Source organism: Salvelinus alpinus, chromosome 17 (assembly GCF_045679555.1).
Source record: "Salvelinus alpinus chromosome 17, SLU_Salpinus.1, whole genome shotgun sequence".
In the NCBI taxonomy this organism is placed as follows: Eukaryota; Metazoa; Chordata; class Actinopteri; order Salmoniformes; family Salmonidae; genus Salvelinus; species Salvelinus alpinus.
In genome coordinates, this window is record NC_092102.1 from 31205808 (window position 1) to 31219713 (window position 13906).

Genomic DNA, 13906 nt, shown 5'->3' on the forward strand with positions numbered 1-13906 from the left:
TTGTTTTGATTCACCTCGTTTATTGTGTTGCTGTTGCTGTAGGCTGTCCTCTGAAGCTACTGGACTGGCAGCCAACTGACACGGAGGATCTTCATCAGCACCTGACGTAACCCCCCCTGCTTTTTTACAGAGTCCCTCACTGAAGTTAATGCAAAAACCAAGTATTCTCAACTTACTGTTTTCTCTTTTCCTTTGGTTAAACACCTACATACTCAGTTGTAATTACATCAATGTAGTTTATTTATTTATGTTTTTAAATTCCCTTTGCAAATTGTTATTTTGAAAGATATTTTGTTTTTGGTAATTTTTTTGTGTTTTTGTGTTTTGAAATGGGAAAAATCTGAAAAGGCATAATATTTGTCAGATTTTTCTTACAAAATGTTTTTTAAATACCCAATAATAACATACTAGATGGACTGTTTTTTTCCCCTTACATTTTTATCTGTATTTATTTTTTATTTAATACACACCAGTCCTCGTGTTAGAATTCACTGATATTTGACATTCTTTAAAGCTGAACTTCCAGAACGAGGCATTGTGGGCAATGGGTATACGTGGGGTGTAAATGATATACTCTTTAAAACAAAAATGTAATGAAAGACAATGTCAGAAAATAATTGAAACGTCTCTCTAAAGTGGGACTATGAGGAGAATTTTTAACTGAATTCTGTGTCACCTCTTATTTGCTGTATAATTATTTTGTCATTCCTGTTTCCATCCTCTTTTTTTTTTTTTTTATCTGGACATTTGAGTGTTGTTGTGTACTGGATTCTGATAGGGTTGGGTGGGTGGGGCATGGTAACCCGGAGACAACGGGCTGGAGGGATGGATTTTTTTTCTCAGAAATTACTAAAATAATAATAATATTGGAATATTTGTTTTAAATAGAGAAAATATTTTTTTTAACTGCTGAGGGGGGACTAGGGGCAAAACTCCCCCAAAAGACTTGTGGGTCTTTATATGATCAGACTTGAGGTATTCATTTAAAATAACTAGAAGGAAGATTATATAACTAACACTAGTTTCCTCCTTTGCCTGGGTCAGATTTTATTTTGTATTATTCTTTGCAGGATGAAGAAACATGTTTTTGTGCACGTTTTCAAACTATTGTAGATTTGGGTGCAACTGAATTGTTGAACTTAAATACAGAAATAAAAATGTGTGAAACGCTTAAACTACCTCTGGCTGTAAGCAGTCTTTTTATTTAAAACTTTCCTGGGGTAAACATGATTAACTTTCCTACTACTAATGTACAAATAAACTGCCTGAACTCAATGAATAGAAATGGTACAATGTAGTTGTTGCGCGTTTTGGTTTTATTTTTATTGGATTTTACTTTCTTGTCATACAGGGGTATCACCTAGTCCTAGGGTCTTCAAGGCTACATGTTCCCAAATATAAAAAACACGCCTCGAAGATTTACCAATAGTTTCTTTTATTGTTCCTCATAATATTTGGATTTTGATATCATTCCTATTTTACAGTTACAATGCGTAAACCTCTATTGAAATTCAAAGGATGCTTACTATTCCACTACGTCTACCAGAGAGTAGAATTCTCTGTTCTGGCTAATTCCTGTGTGATCTTAAAGGGATGGGTGTTCAAAACTCAGTGGTAGGAGAGTTAAGATCAAAGTATGACTTTAACATTACCAGAGGGAGCTATCCATGAAAGAGAACATTTCGGTGAGATTTTCATTCCCCTTTGACATAACTATTTAAGTGCCGACATCAATAATAATAAAAAATATATGGAAATAATACAGGGTAAAAAAGTGTAAACCTTCTCACAAAATATTAAATGGATACATCCAAAACTTAAAATAGAAGCATGTGTAGTCATGCATTTGTTCATTGGGCTGCATACTGCTTTTTCTTACATCAGTTCTTGTCTTACACGTAAAATACATTTAGATTTTTGTCATGTGATATCTACATTATTATTAATTTGCATGGGAGAAAAAGGTGAATTGGAAATTAGGCTCCTCCATGAGCAGTGATGGTAAAGTACCAGATGGAAAGTTACCAAAGGGGACAGTTTGTATTTCTGAGTATTTTTTTTCTTCCTGAACTGGAGCAGTGGCTATAGGTACTTGTATTAACACTTTATCTTAAGTCTATAAAAAAAAGAAGAAAAAAATCTAAACAAGTCAGATATTACAAACTGTCATAACTGCTATCACTTTATAACAAATCACCTGCATTGTCTTATGAAGGCTTGCTAACTAACAAACCCATATTGCTTTATAAGACACTGGTAGATAACTTGTCATAGCCTGAGCTAAGTTGATGTGACCCCTCATCACATTCAGTCAAGTCCTGCTTTAGAGACTGGCGTATGTAGGCTCTTGTGATGGTTCTTTACTGTAAGGTAGCTGTAGTTCCAGTGTCCAGTGTGTTGGCTCTATGGAGGCCCTGTCTGGGGCCCCTGTGGAGACCCTTGTTGGTGCCCAAAATGGGACCCTGATGGAGGTGCACAGGCCCCAGCGCTGGGTGGACGACTGGGCTCCCCACTTCCTGACTGGTCAAGCTCAGCGCTGTCGCAGTCCGAGTCGTCGCACAGGGCCTGACTCTGAGGGGTAAAGATGGAGGAGAGAGAAACATTATGCTAGAGGTAGATGACTGAATCAACTGAAACCTCAGAGTTATGGGAACCGTTAATGTTCCTAGTCTGACATCACTATCGAAGAAGAGATTGCGGTATAAGAAAAAAAACTTCATACTAGAAGTTGTAGATTACAAACTGGTGGTAATGAATAGATAAATTATAGGTACAAGTACAGTGCCTTCAGAAAGTATTCATACTCAACTTTTTGTAGTGTTACAGCCTGAATTAAATACAGCTGTGAAGTTGGACCCATTCCAAAATGGACCTGGGGCTTTCCCACCTGGACCCGAAATGCATAAATAAAACAATTTAAATACAGAGACCCGTTCCAAACGGACCCGAGGACAACTAGACCCGTTCCGTATAGACATGGTCGGATCCAAACCAGGTCCGAGCCGAGTGAGGGAAGCAGCTGAAAATCATGTTTGATTAACCAGAGCTGGTAAAGCACGATAGGGAGAGAGCGGTGCCGCTCTAGCAAGCGGGGTAGGGGACGTACTGTGTGAGCGAGTGACACGAGAAGCAGCGAGGGAGAGACAGCAACCAACCAACCAAGCCGACTTGTGCAATAGCAGACGAATAACTGCTATAGAGCCCCACAGTGGGGGTGTCATAATACCCATAAAACCTAGCGGTTAAACAGCGAAATGGTTCCAATCGTTTTCCCACCATTCATTCTTACCATAGGGGATTTTAGAAACGATTAAATTAAGGGCTGTGTTTCGTGTGGCGTGACATTTTGATAACCATGTAAATCTCTCTCAGACAAGGTGACTTTCATAAATATATTCGGCTCCATTTACTCATGTTCGAACATGCTACTTAATTAGTACAAATTTCAAAAAACAATTCCACTTGACATTATGCGGTATTGTTTGTAGGCCAGTGACACAAAATCGAAATTTAATACATTTTAAATTCAGGCTGTAACACAAAATGTGGAAAAGGTCGCAGGGCCCCTGCGATGTCTGAGTAAAGACTATTTTTGCCATGGGGTAGAGAGGAAAAAAAGTGCCGTTTTATAGCTAATCTCATGCTATTTTACACATTTTGCTATAAGGCTGACAGAATATTTTGCTGTTTTAGAGCACAGGGATTATTTTTCCCCACAAATATTAGTCTTAATATTTCCAAAATGTCTAATATATATTTTGATAGACCAAAGTATCAGTTATCATACCAGGTAAAAGAACAACCTCCTTTTCTTAAAAAAAGAAAGAAATGCAATTAACTGGTTTTAACTGCGTCAGACACCATAAAGAGCATGCATGTATTTAGATTTAAAACATAAAACAACATTTCTAAAACAAACATTATCCCTTAGGTCTTGCACAGCAAATACTTCAATTGTTTAACCTCTACGGAATCGCCCCCTCCCGGTTGAGCTAACGTAGGCTAAGGTGATTAGCATGTGTAACAAACAAGTGACAAACAAAAAATTCCAGGGCATAGACATATCTGATATGGGCAGAAAGCTTCAATTCTTGTTAATCTAACTACACTGTCCAATTTCCAGTAGCTATTACAGTGAAAGAATACCATGCTATTGTTTGAGGAGAGTGCACAATTATGAACTTAAAAATGTATTAATAAAACAATTAGGCACATTTGGGCAGTCTTGATACAACATTTTGAACAGATATGCAATGGTTCATTGGATCAGTTTAAAACTTAGCACATAAAATGCTGCCATCTAGTGGCCAAAATCTAAATTGCGTCTGGGCTGGAATAACACATTATGGCTTTTCTCTTGCATTTCAAAGATGATGGTACAAATACCAGTTCTAATGTAGAAAGAGGAGGAAGGGAAGCGCTACTAAGGTACACTATAGTATATTTTGGTAGATAGAAGGTGCTCTTTGGTAAAAGGTGTAAATTGGTCATCAAAAAGAAAGGAGGACCAAGGCACTCTTCATATAATTAATTAAAATGCCTTTATTAGTATGGCATGTTCAATAGAAACAAAGTTGTTTAAAAACCGACGCGTTTCGGCTGCATGGCCTTCGTCAGGGAGTACAGAAAAAGGAGAATACAATGTCCTCTTTTTAATGTGTTTTATTATCCTAATTTCACATTTCCACAAACTTCAAAGTGTTTGTTAGATTTAGGTATGTCATTTTAGGCAAAAATTGTTAAGCATATGTCGGTATCAAGAATATGCATATCCTTGCCTCAGGTCCTGAGCTACAGGCAGTTAGATTTGGGTATGTCATTTTAGGAGAAAATTGTTAAGCAGAAATTGTTGCAGAACAGTAACCACGTTCCCATCCACAGTTTATATGCGAGTAAAGTCATCTTGTAAAAAAAATCACAACTGTGATGGAAACAGGAAGTGTCATTTTATAAACGGCGACATAATTTGTTCGTTCGACATGGTGGGATCTTTTTGTGTCGGTAAAATGTATTATGTTGGAAACGTCGTTATGCGCGAATATTGATAAAATAACCATAATTTCGAAGTAAATTTGGAGTCACGTGGTTCTCCCACTACGACTCAGGAAACCATGCAGTTTATAGGCTACATATGAAATAAATTATGATGAACTTCACAGGGTGTGGAAAGTACATGGTTATGAGCTTGATGCTGCTTTCCAATAAATATCGAGGGTCTTATTCTGGTGATATGATGGTCGATGCTTGACTACCGTTTAACAAATACAAATATTCTTGCTCTTATTCATAAGAATCTCATCATGTAGACTAGACAACCCGCACTGGCTACCCGCACTGTATCTGCAAGCTGTTGGCTAGAGCGCAGGCGCCAAGACCGATGTAGGCACATTTGCTATTTAAAGCAACAGTTTTTGTGACAAAACTATCACGAAAAAGTACATTTTGTATGCACTACGTCATCTGTCCATTTAGTGGAAACATAACACTGGTGGGAAAATGCGCATATTCTCTTTTTGCAGATTCTGGAGTATTCGCTTGAAAATCTGTCGCCAATTGGATGTAAACCTAGCTAGTAATAAAAAAATAATTCAGAATATTGACAAAAATATATATTATAAGGGGGTTAGCCATCAGAGACGGGTTGACAAGCCACTGACGGATTTGACAACAGATACTCAAAACAGACATATTTTTGCCTCAAAAATTAAAGTTCAATACAAACATTTGTAAAATATGGAAAATTATTAATTTGAAAATCCCAAATAAAAACATAACCTTTCTATCAGATCTTTCAGTACTCTGATGGAGTTGAGTTGACAATAGACAAAAATCTGAAGGATTTGGTGTTTTTCTGAATATTTCTTCAAGTGGTATGCACAGGAGTTGACCACTGGAAACATCTTTGAGGAATTAAAGTTTTGAGAAAAATATTCTTTAAAGTCACAGAGGGATATTGCAAGAAACTACATAAGATAATTTTTCAGCTAATCCATTATTGCAAAAAAAATTGGGATGCTTTGCTCTGGACAACGGCATTTCCAAGCATAGAACTGACATGGACATTTATAATATTGAAAGTATTTCAAAAACAAAAACTTTTCCCTTATAAAATTCCCATAAATGTACATTTTAAGCTCAAATAATGGAACTGAATAAAAAACATTTAACTATAAAAAAAAAGGGATTTTTAAAACTAGGTCAAAGCTCGTGGACCCCCCATCTTGCAGGGGCTGCGGGGGTGTGCACTACGCAAGTGCCAGTATCAGATTGTGTTACCTCATTAGGATTCTGTGCAGCATCTAGCAGGGCTTTGACCTGGCCCAGAGCACTTTTCTTCTCAGACAGCCCGTCAGAGGCCTGCGCCAGGTCCATGTTGTCTGCCGGGAACTCTGACCCCTGCGACAGGAGGTCATCGTTGCGGTCGTACAGACGGTCGTCCGTGTTGGTGCTGACCACGTCCGGCGTGCCACTGTGGGAGTGGTCGGTGGTGTGACCTTCCTCGTCGTCTGACACAGAGAGGTTCTCTGAACTGAAGGTGGACCCCGACTGGCACTGGTTGATGCTGGTCGGACGTCTGGGGAGAACGAACATGAGAGAAGAGAAGAGGGAGATGGAAGAATCCACTTTTGTTTCAGTTTTGATTAATTCCATAATTAATAGTCATCATACTGCATGTCACTTGCAGATTCATTTATACTAGCAACACAAAACATCTCTGATTGTCATTTTCATAATAACTCCTAAAATCATATCACAGATCAATGATGAGACAAAGGTAGATTACGGGTAGTTTTTTGGGTACTGGAGTACAGCAACATTCTCACCGTCTCCGTGGCAACTCCACTTCGCTGTCAACCTCCCCCTCCTCCTCTGAAGACACGCCACGCCTCTGTGGACACAGCCCATAGAACAGAGGGAGTTAGCTAAACACATTCACAGAGATGAAAGGAGAGAGTACATACTGAACATGACTAGCTTTTCATTGGGACTGTACCTGTTTGCGTGTGATGGCTGCCCTGTACAGGATAGCTGAGGGGGTGAGGTGCCCTGACGCCACCCGGGGTAACCTCACACCACTCACTCCCTCCTCCTTATCGTCCCCATCGTGGGGCAGGCGTGGGGCACCCAGCACAGACCCCTTCCCGGCGGCCACCCCCCTCCCACATGGCGAGTCTGGGCTGCTAGAGAATGGGAATGATGCTGCGTCCTCACTGGGCGTGTTGCTATGCGGGGTCGTCTCCGTGAGGTCATCCAGACCCGCCACGGCCCGCTCGGACCCCCCCAGGCCCGCGGAGGCACTCAGGCTGCCACCCTTCTCCAGACCCCCCATGGTGGTCTCTCCTTTCCCCTGGCCCTCAGCTGCCAGCGTGGTGCATATGAGGTCTGGGCTGGAGGAGGACAGCTGCCTCTGCTGCTGCTCGTGGCCCAGGGCCCGCAAGACTGCGCTGGGGTCCAGGAGCTGCTTAGAGGGTTCCGTGCTGAAGCTGTTGGCCTGGGCAGGGTTGTCCCCGCCAGGGGAGGGTTGAGTGGCCTTCAGGCCAGCCAGGTCCCCGCTGCTGCCCTTGCCAGGTTTGCGGTGGCGGGTCTTGACCCTCCGTGAGCGGCTAGGAGACGTGGAGCCCCTGTTGAGGCAGGAGGGGATGGTGACCTGCATCACGGAGGAATCCATCTTGGGAATGATCACCTCTGACTTGAGGATGTCTGGCCTGTGAGAACAGGATAGAATAGAAAACAATGGTCAGATACATTGTGATATAATCTGATTACACATTTATTTAAAGTGCTTTCAATTGGGTTACATGAGTAAGTTAATTCTGCATTGGGTTCACATTAGAACTACCCTTGCCTCCTATGCTTTTGGCTCTCGGAACTAACGCTCACCTCTTTCCAGAGGGCAGTTTCTGTGGGACGTTTCTCTTCTTGATGAGTTTGTCCATGGAGTTGGAGGAGCTAGTCTGTCTGGAGCTGTGGTGCTTGAACAGTCCTGGAAACTTCTTATCTAAAGACTGCTCTCTCCTAGGTACACATCAACACGATTAAAGTTGATTGCATGCGAAATCCAGTAACTACTCTGTTCTACATACTCTATTTCTATGACTTGTATCTTCTATAACCCTAATTACCAAATACTTATTATCCACTTATTTTCAAACACTGCATGTTCAGTATGTCTATATACCATACTAGCTGATATGATTGATGTGCTAAATTAGAATTTTCTATATAAATGATCTGAGAATTTGCTGAACAACTCCACATGCATTGAAGTGCTTTGCCTGACGTATCCACCTACTTGTGTAGCTCTTTCTCTTTGAGCTCCAGCTGCAGCATGACAGCATTGAGCTCCATGTAGAGGTTGTTGGCCCTCTCCAGTTTCCTCTCATAGTGCTCACGGATGTCCAGAGCGTGCCTGAATAGAAAACAGTGCACAAGAAGTGACATCATGTTTACGCATGAAAGAATCCAAATGCTGTGTAACAGAAATGCGCCCTGAGCCTATTTATTTTATTTCTTCCCTCCATCTCTTTCTTTCTTTTTTATATCTCCAAAGGTAGATAAAGGAAGGGCAAAGGAACTGGAGCCATTTGATGTTAGTGAAACTGCCTGTCTACGTGACCCTGGACTGCTGTACTGTAGTTACACAGCTCATAACAAGGCACTGGTGGCTTTCTGTTATACAATACTGGCATTGCATCACTTCCAGCAGGTAAAAGAGAAGAGTAACTCTGTCTGTCAGAGTGTTGTGGTACAGACCTGAGCTCCTCTCTGCGTCGGTTGATCAGTTCCTCGTCCAGTCGGTGCAGACAGGTGCCATCAGACTTAATCTTCTCAAAGTGCTGCTTCACCTCCTCCCGCCACTCAGCCTGCCCAACACAGACTTAGACACTCTGTGTGTGTGTGTGTGTGTGTGTGTGTGTGTGTGTGTGTGTGTGTGTGTGTGTGTGTGTGTGTGTGTGTGTGTGTGTGTGTGTATGTGTGTGTGTGTGTGTGTGTGTGTGTGTTTTTATGTGTGTGTGTGTGTGCGTTTGTGTGAATGTGAATGTGTTTGTTTGTGTATACATTCATTATGTTGTGTGTGTGTGGCATAGTGTACAGTAGGCTACCTGAGACTTGAAGTATGTCTCCTGTGGGGTGGAGAGTACATCAGCTGAGGCTATATCCAGATGGAGGAGGATCTGACGGAAAGAGGGTCTATTTCTGGGTTTACAGTTCCTGCAAAACCAAGGAGTCAGAGACAAATTTGGTATATCTACTGTATAATCATTATGGATCTACATGGGCCAAGTCTACCTAGGAAAGATTTCAAAGGAAATAATTTCCCTCTATCTATTTCCACTACCTCCTCTCTCCTCTCTCTCCTCTTTTCCACCATCCCTCTCTTTCTACCCCTCCTTCCCTCCCTCCCACCATCCCTTCCTCCATCTTCACTCACCAGCACTGCCTCAGGAGGATTTTGAAGCCATCGGGGCAGCTCTTGGGGATAGGGAGGTTCAGGCTGTTGTTGCCCACCCCCCAGATGATGGCGGAGGAGTCCACATCCTTATAGGGGACCTCCCCGGTCAGCATTTCCCACAACACCACCCCAAACGACCTGCAGTTCACAACACTCTTTATATTAGTGATCACTGATCAGAGACGGAATTGCATTGGTCCTCTTTTCTATGGTCAATAAGTTGAATTCCTTCACTTACCAGATGTCCACCTTCTCTGATACGGGTTCATTCCGAATGACCTCTGGGGCCATCCAGGCCACCGTACCAGCGAAAGACATCTTCATGCTCTTATCAATGAGCTCCTTGGAGGTGCCAAAGTCAGAGATCTTCACCAAGTCATCATGTGTAATCAGCATACTGCCATGGATAGAGCAAAAAACTATTTTTTTTTAGATGTTCTTAAGCCAGAAAATACATTTTTTAAAGAAAGAGCTAATTGATTTACTTTGGGGCCTTCTGGTCTATAGGCAGATGGTTTTGATAATACCCAGCACAGTGACTCACTTGGGGGACTTGAGGTCTCTGTGGATGATCTTGTGGAGGTGTAGGTAGTTCATGCCCCCGGCAATGCCCATGGCCCAGTCGATGAGTAGGGAGGGGGTGATGTTCCTGCCCGCCCTTAGCACCTCGTACAGCTGGCCCTGTGCACAGTACTCCATCAGAATACAATAGCAGGGAGCCTGGGTGCAGATACCCCTGGGAGAGTGAGAGAGGGGGTAGGTGGAATGGGGAGAGGGAGAGAGGAGGCAGAGAGACAAGTATAAAGAAGACAACATTTGAAAAAGTCTGTGTCTGATGATGTCAGTCTTGATGGAGTGCTAGTTACTGCTGGTCAAGGCTACAATAGCACGGACGAACAGTTGATATGTTCATATAAATCTCTACTGTTTTCTTGGGGTCTGGGTCAGGGAGTTTTCCTCACTTGAAGGTGATTATGTTGGGGTGCTTGAGTTTGCGTAGGTGCTTGATCTCCGTCTCCTTGATGTCCCGGACTTTCTTGACAGCCACGTCCTCTCCATGGAACTTCCCCAAGAAGACGGCACCCTGGGCCCCGCTGCCCACCCACTGCAGGTCTGAGATCTCCTCAAATGGAACTTCCCAGGATTCTAAAAACACAACATCAACACAAGCAAACAGTCAGTCACAGGCCATGAGCGGCAGATGGAGAGGACTCCAGGCCAGTAAGCAGACCAGCTGAGAAGTATCATATAAACCTCATCATCTGTTTATATTAGTCTACAGATAGGAAGCCTTCCTGTGAAAAAAGGTACTTTACATCGACAAATTAGTAGGTGTTTTCCCCGTGGTACCATCATAGCTACGATTCGATCAATATGCTCAGTATACAGTACAGTACGATGGCAGTTGGGGAGAGATGTAGAGGCAAACAGCTGCACATCTCCCCAAATCTAATCTCTCCTCCCTCCATCATCTGTCATGAGAGTACATTAGATAGATGAATGACTGAGAATTTGGTCACTGTGAGGAAAGAGAAGCCAGTAGGCGGGATAAGAGAGACAAGCAGGAGAATTCTTCATGAGAAGTGTTGTGGTCTCCAGGGACCTGCTGCTGTGGAGGCAGCTGCTGGTGTCATCTGTATCTAACTGTGAATAAGTCTAGTGCACAGGTAACATCAGCAGCATTGTAGGGGGCGTGTAAAGAGAAAGTGGGGCATGGTGGCAGGAGTGAGAGATAAACAGAGAGGAAAATGGAAGCCATTTTAGTGATGTACCTCCATAATGAAATTAAGTCAAGTTGAACCTTTATATATAATGCATCAACATGGTGTGCGGATTTACCTCAACATCTTGACTATCTAACATTTCAAGTGACAAAAGATTCGGTGTCGTACATTACATATCCTACGCAGAGTAAAATATCCTGAAGTGTCTCTCATGTATTGGTTAGGTATTCAGTATCCTAAAAGTATACAAACGTCTTTGTTAAACACAGGAGACCTTGTGAAAATTGTGAATTGACATAGAATTGGCTGTTATACTCACTCCACGCACCTTCCGGGTTATGCTTGTGTTCGGTGGAGTAGGCTTTCCCGATCATGGTCCAGACGGGTTTCAGGCAGCCAAACAGCCCCTCCAGGAACCCTCCACTTCCTTGCTGCAGCCGGATGTTGTCTGATTGGCTGTGGATGGCCCCAGCCTCTGAGCTAAGCCCTGCCTCCTCCCCGCCCCCACACTGGCAGGCTTCATGCTCGTGCAACTTCAGCACGCTGTTGTCAAAGTGGGCCGGGGGCCCGTTGCTAGGGGTCGGGCTGCTGCCACAGGTGTGGGGGCACCCCTCACCTCCGCCTGACACAACTGGTGCCCCACCTGTGTCGATGCACAGCACGTTGCGGAGGACACACTGGGTGGGGGTCAGGTCGGTCTCTGGGGTGCAGGCGGGGGGGTCTACATCCAGCCTGCGGAAGGTAGGTTCTGAGATGGGGGTGCTGAAGCCTGAGAGGGAGGGGGCGTGGGGCTCATGGAGGCAGGTCCCACTCATCAGGGGGTCCCACAACACAGTAACCAAGGATGTACAGGAGTAGAGAGGGAGAAGGGGAGGCCTGGATGGAGTGACACAAAGATGAATAGGAGAGGAAAAAGGCAATGAGTCACTATAAATCAGTATAATTCATTGATGCCTAGTCTTTTGGCTGTTTCAGAGCTGTCCATTGATGAAATAGACCTGTATCTAGACTTCTCATTTTAAAACAGTGTGTGATGTGTGTTTGGCCTTGTCAGTATAGTACATAGTTGAGGTAAATTATAGATTATTGTAATCAAGTACTATGCAGAATGACTGTCTGTAACAGATGAACCATCAGACAGATGGGCCTTACTTTGCAGGAGAGGAGAGGGAGAAAAAAAAAGAAGAAATCTTACTCTGCCTTTCTTTAAAGAAAACTCCTGTGAGAGCAAGTCAACCATTACGTCCAGTTTCTCCTCAATAAAGACAAAAGCCTCAATTATTCAGCAGACCACATCTTAATATTTATGAATGGGATTGAGGCAGTCAAACAGTAGCCTCTCAAGCCGCCTGATCTTGCACGCTTACATGAATGTTCGCGACAGTGGTAATCAGTCTGGTAATTACAAGGCTAGTCAATGGGGAATAGTTTTATGAATGAACCAAGGACATAGCACTGACTACAAAATAGACCTGACCTTTATCTCCAGGGTGATTCCTGTAGGAGGGTCACCATAGGTCAGGATAGCCTATATCTTGTTTTACACTGTGATGGATATGGATGATGCACTGCTGGAATCAATAAGGATGAGTACTATGCCTCTCCTGGTACTGTATGCATTGAATGACACTTATGGTCCTGATACATGCTTGGCTTGACAGTTTAATGCTGCAAACTATACATATACAATAATGTATGTGTTTCAGTCCTGACATTTTAGTTCTGCAGAATATGACGAAATTGCAACCCTAACCACTGAGGTGCGTGTGTGTATGTGTGTGTGTGTGTGTGTGTGTGTGTGTGTGTAAGAGGGAGGGAGGGAGAGAGAATTGCCACATGTAGCCAATTCACATTACACGGTAGCCCAGCATGAGAACCGCGACTCTCGAGCGAATAGAGAGCGTGAAATGGGAAAAACACTGGGCCTGTGTGAAGGAGCACTTTCTCACACAAGCGCAGGAAGATCAATCTTTAAATAACCACGGATGTGATGATGACACTCACTAGCATCACAGTCGACGTACGTCAATTAATGCCCGAACCGTACGAGTCCATGCCAAGTCTAACTGCCGCAGCGTCTGTAGATTTAGTGAATTTTGGCACCAACACAAAATATTTCGTAATAGACTATGATGCTGATGCAGAAATATGATTTTTCGTATTAATCGACGAGTATGCATTTTCTGCCAGATTGACCTGGTGGTAGCCTATGCTAATGCGAACAGAGTACATTGCATGAGGCAACGCATCTGAATATCTCATCATAATATTTGATCTAATATAATTAATATAATGACATTCCATTACCTTTCTGCCTGGTTGCTGTCGCGTTCTCGAGTAAGGGGTGGGTTCAGCATGCAATAATGAAGAGCAATCGTCGTTTTTTCCTCTCCGGACTGTCTGTCGTTTTATTGCATGAAAGACCCTTCCCACGAGTTCACGTTATCAGAACGAATCCCAGCTGGCAAATTGTGTTATCAATAACCGGGGACCCATGGAACGTGAGGCGCGCAGGGTTGGGGGAGGGAGGGAGCTGTCTCCTTCCCAGTGCTGAATTGACGTCACGGAGTTGCAAACCCACATGGGGGCGTGAATATCGCCCCCACAAAACTGTACAGTGGTTTCCATCTTTTCAGCAAAGTTTAATCAACTGTCTTCGTGTCATGTCTGTTCCACTGACTACTTAGTTATGTCTTCGGAAATCTCTAAATTACACACACAATTAATG

At 43.1% G+C, this 13906-nt stretch overlaps 2 protein-coding genes across 8 annotated transcripts in view; one reads left to right on the forward strand and one right to left on the reverse strand.

Annotated features, from left to right (window-relative positions):
- The window catches only part of LOC139542752 (poly(rC)-binding protein 2-like), a 23107-nt gene extending 21929 nt beyond the window's left edge, over positions 1 to 1178 (forward strand). For all 5 annotated transcript variants that reach the window (XM_071348550.1, XM_071348554.1, XM_071348552.1 and 2 more), the window contains exon 13: positions 43 to 1178. In XM_071348550.1, the coding sequence (XP_071204651.1) occupies positions 43 to 79 (37 nt within the window). In that variant the 3' untranslated portion in view covers positions 80 to 1178. The remainder of the gene's footprint in view (positions 1 to 42) is intronic.
- Positions 675 to 13717, reverse strand: LOC139542750 (mitogen-activated protein kinase kinase kinase 12-like). Of its 3 annotated transcripts, none has more exons than XM_071348547.1 (14): positions 13486 to 13717; positions 11507 to 12054; positions 10417 to 10600; positions 9999 to 10190; positions 9693 to 9851; positions 9434 to 9592; positions 9105 to 9213; positions 8755 to 8864; positions 8294 to 8410; positions 7882 to 8016; positions 6995 to 7706; positions 6825 to 6889; positions 6277 to 6574; positions 675 to 2571 (listed from the first exon to the last, which is right to left on the reverse strand). In XM_071348547.1, the coding sequence occupies exons 1-14, from the start codon at positions 13533 to 13535 to the stop codon at positions 2404 to 2406; spliced, it is 3006 nt and encodes a 1001-aa protein (XP_071204648.1). In that variant the 5' UTR covers positions 13536 to 13717; the 3' UTR covers positions 675 to 2403. The 3 variants fall into 3 exon arrangements, with proteins under 3 accessions (XP_071204648.1, XP_071204647.1, XP_071204649.1); XM_071348546.1 differs by having other exon boundaries at positions 11498 to 12054; XM_071348548.1 differs by lacking the exon at positions 7882 to 8016 and having other exon boundaries at positions 11498 to 12054.
- Between the last annotated feature and the right edge of the window lie 189 nt (positions 13718 to 13906).

What these genes read in the sequence shown, in the direction of transcription:
- LOC139542750 (XM_071348546.1), bottom strand. Translation starts at nt 13,535, where the DNA reads ATGCTGAACCCACCCCTTACTCGAGAACGCGACAGCAACCAGGCAGAA. An exon ending in CCCAACATAATCACCTTCAA is followed by an intron (nt 10,191 to 10,416) that starts GTGAGGAAAACT and finishes TCACTCTCCCAG; the next exon opens with GGGTATCTGCACCCAGGCTC. An exon ending in CTGCACAGAATCCTAATGAG is followed by an intron (nt 2,572 to 6,276) that starts GTAACACAATCT and finishes TTTACCCCTCAG; the next exon opens with AGTCAGGCCCTGTGCGACGA.